Here is a 1,508-nt window from a genome sequence, read left to right on the forward strand (position 1 = left end):
GCTGGTGGCTGAGGCCTACAAGGAGATCGACACAGCGGCCGTCAAGGGCATCATCCACGCCAACACCGCCGCCCGCCGCAAGGCGCGCGTCGCGAGGCACAAGCAGCAGGTGCGCGGGCCATGCGCGGCGCGGCGCAGTGCAGCCGGCGCGGCGAGGCCCGGCCGGCGCCGCCTCACATGCGCGCCTCGGTGCGCCCGCCAGCGCACGCCCTCCTTGTGCCCGCGTTGTTCTGACAGGGTTGCTGATCTGGGCCCGGCCGTCCTGTCTCTCTCTCGCGCCCCCTCACTGTTCAACACCGGCACCGGCTGAGCGGCTGCCTCAACCCCTCTCGCAACCCGCCGCGCCCCGCCCCTGGCGCGCCGCCCTATCCACACCCCCCAGGTGCTCATCAGCGCGGGCCTCTACACCCCGGCCCCCGAGCACCCCGGCTTCGCCTTCTACCAGCGCGTGCAGGCCGCCAAGGCCAAGGCCGCCGGCGCCGCCAACTGAGCGGCCCCGTCCGGCCGGCCGGCCGCTTCGCCAGTGGAGGCTCGCTGGCGGGGCAATGGCGGCGGCGGCGGCATGCAGCAGCGGCGGGAGCGGCAGCGGTTTTGGTGGGGTTTTGACTCTCCTCTTTGAATGCTCTGTGTTACTGAATTGAGTAACGTTCAACGCACCCAATGGACACACATACACACACACACACACACACACATACACACACATGCGCGTGCTGATGAGCAACGGCACGATGGGAAAGAGCGGATGCCAGTAAGAGCCCGCCCACGAGACAGCTTGCGCCGCAGTGAACGGTTGAGGAGAGGCGCGCTGGCGCCAACCTCGTCGCCTCAATGCGCGTGCGACGCTGCACCAGCCGCGCCACAGCCGGCAGGGGGCGAGCCAGCCGGGGGCCAGGGCGGCGGGCAAGGGGCGCCCCTCAGAAGGAGCCTCCGCTGGCAGCTGGTGCTGAGGTGGCGTGTGCAGTGTGGCGACCGGCCCGACAGAGCGCACGCTGTGTGCAACGCTGCATATAGCGTCATGGACATAGGCTCACATGATAGACGCGGGCTTACATCAGCGGGGGCTTGAAAACAACTCGATTCCGATCGGCAAGCAAGGCCAGCACACCCTGCAGGTCTGGCGACGCTATGTTCGCTGCTGCCGCCGCCGCCGCAAGTGCGCCGCGCTACCGCTGCCCGTCCCCCCCGCCGGCGCCCTCCCTCCCGGGCAGCTCCCCTGTTGCGTGCAGCCTGAACAGCTGAGCGCTCCTGCAGTACAGCGGGTCCCGCTCCAGCACGGCGATCAGATCGCGCGCCGTGATCTGGACCGCCGCGGAGTGATCTTGACCGCCGCTGCCGCCGCCAGAGCCCGCCGCGGAGGAGGAGGTTGTCAGGGAGGCCTCCGCCGCCATCAGCTGCTTCATCTGCTGCTGCAAGGACGGCGCCGGCCGCAGCGCCGCGGCGGCGGCCCTGGCCTTGGCGGACGCCGCCGCGCCCGCGCCCGCGCCCGCGCCGGCGCTGCCCGCGCG

The 1,508-nt window shown here is 71.0% G+C and overlaps 2 protein-coding genes across 2 annotated transcripts in view; one reads left to right on the forward strand and one right to left on the reverse strand.

The window, feature by feature from the left end:
- Nucleotides 1-490, forward strand: part of MNEG_6208 (plastid ribosomal protein S20) — a gene marked incomplete at both ends in the record, with an annotated part of 2,014 nt that extends 1,524 nt beyond the window's left edge. The window contains 2 exons of the mRNA XM_014045319.1: nucleotides 14-109; nucleotides 383-490. Coding sequence (XP_013900773.1) covers nucleotides 14-109; nucleotides 383-490 — 204 coding nt within the window. The remainder of the gene's footprint in view (nucleotides 1-13; nucleotides 110-382) is intronic.
- A 635-nt stretch (nucleotides 491-1,125) lies between these two features.
- MNEG_6209 (hypothetical protein) lies at nucleotides 1,126-1,497 on the reverse strand (the record flags this gene model as incomplete). The annotated part of the gene is made up of 1 exon (XM_014045320.1): nucleotides 1,126-1,497. A coding segment is annotated over one exon (372 nt), but the record flags the coding sequence as incomplete, so codon positions are not given.
- Nucleotides 1,498-1,508: the final 11 nt, after the last annotated feature.

The sequence above is a fragment of the Monoraphidium neglectum genome, assembly GCF_000611645.1.
Source record: "Monoraphidium neglectum strain SAG 48.87 unplaced genomic scaffold scaffold00989, whole genome shotgun sequence".
NCBI classification, from domain to species: domain Eukaryota; kingdom Viridiplantae; phylum Chlorophyta; class Chlorophyceae; order Sphaeropleales; family Selenastraceae; genus Monoraphidium; species Monoraphidium neglectum.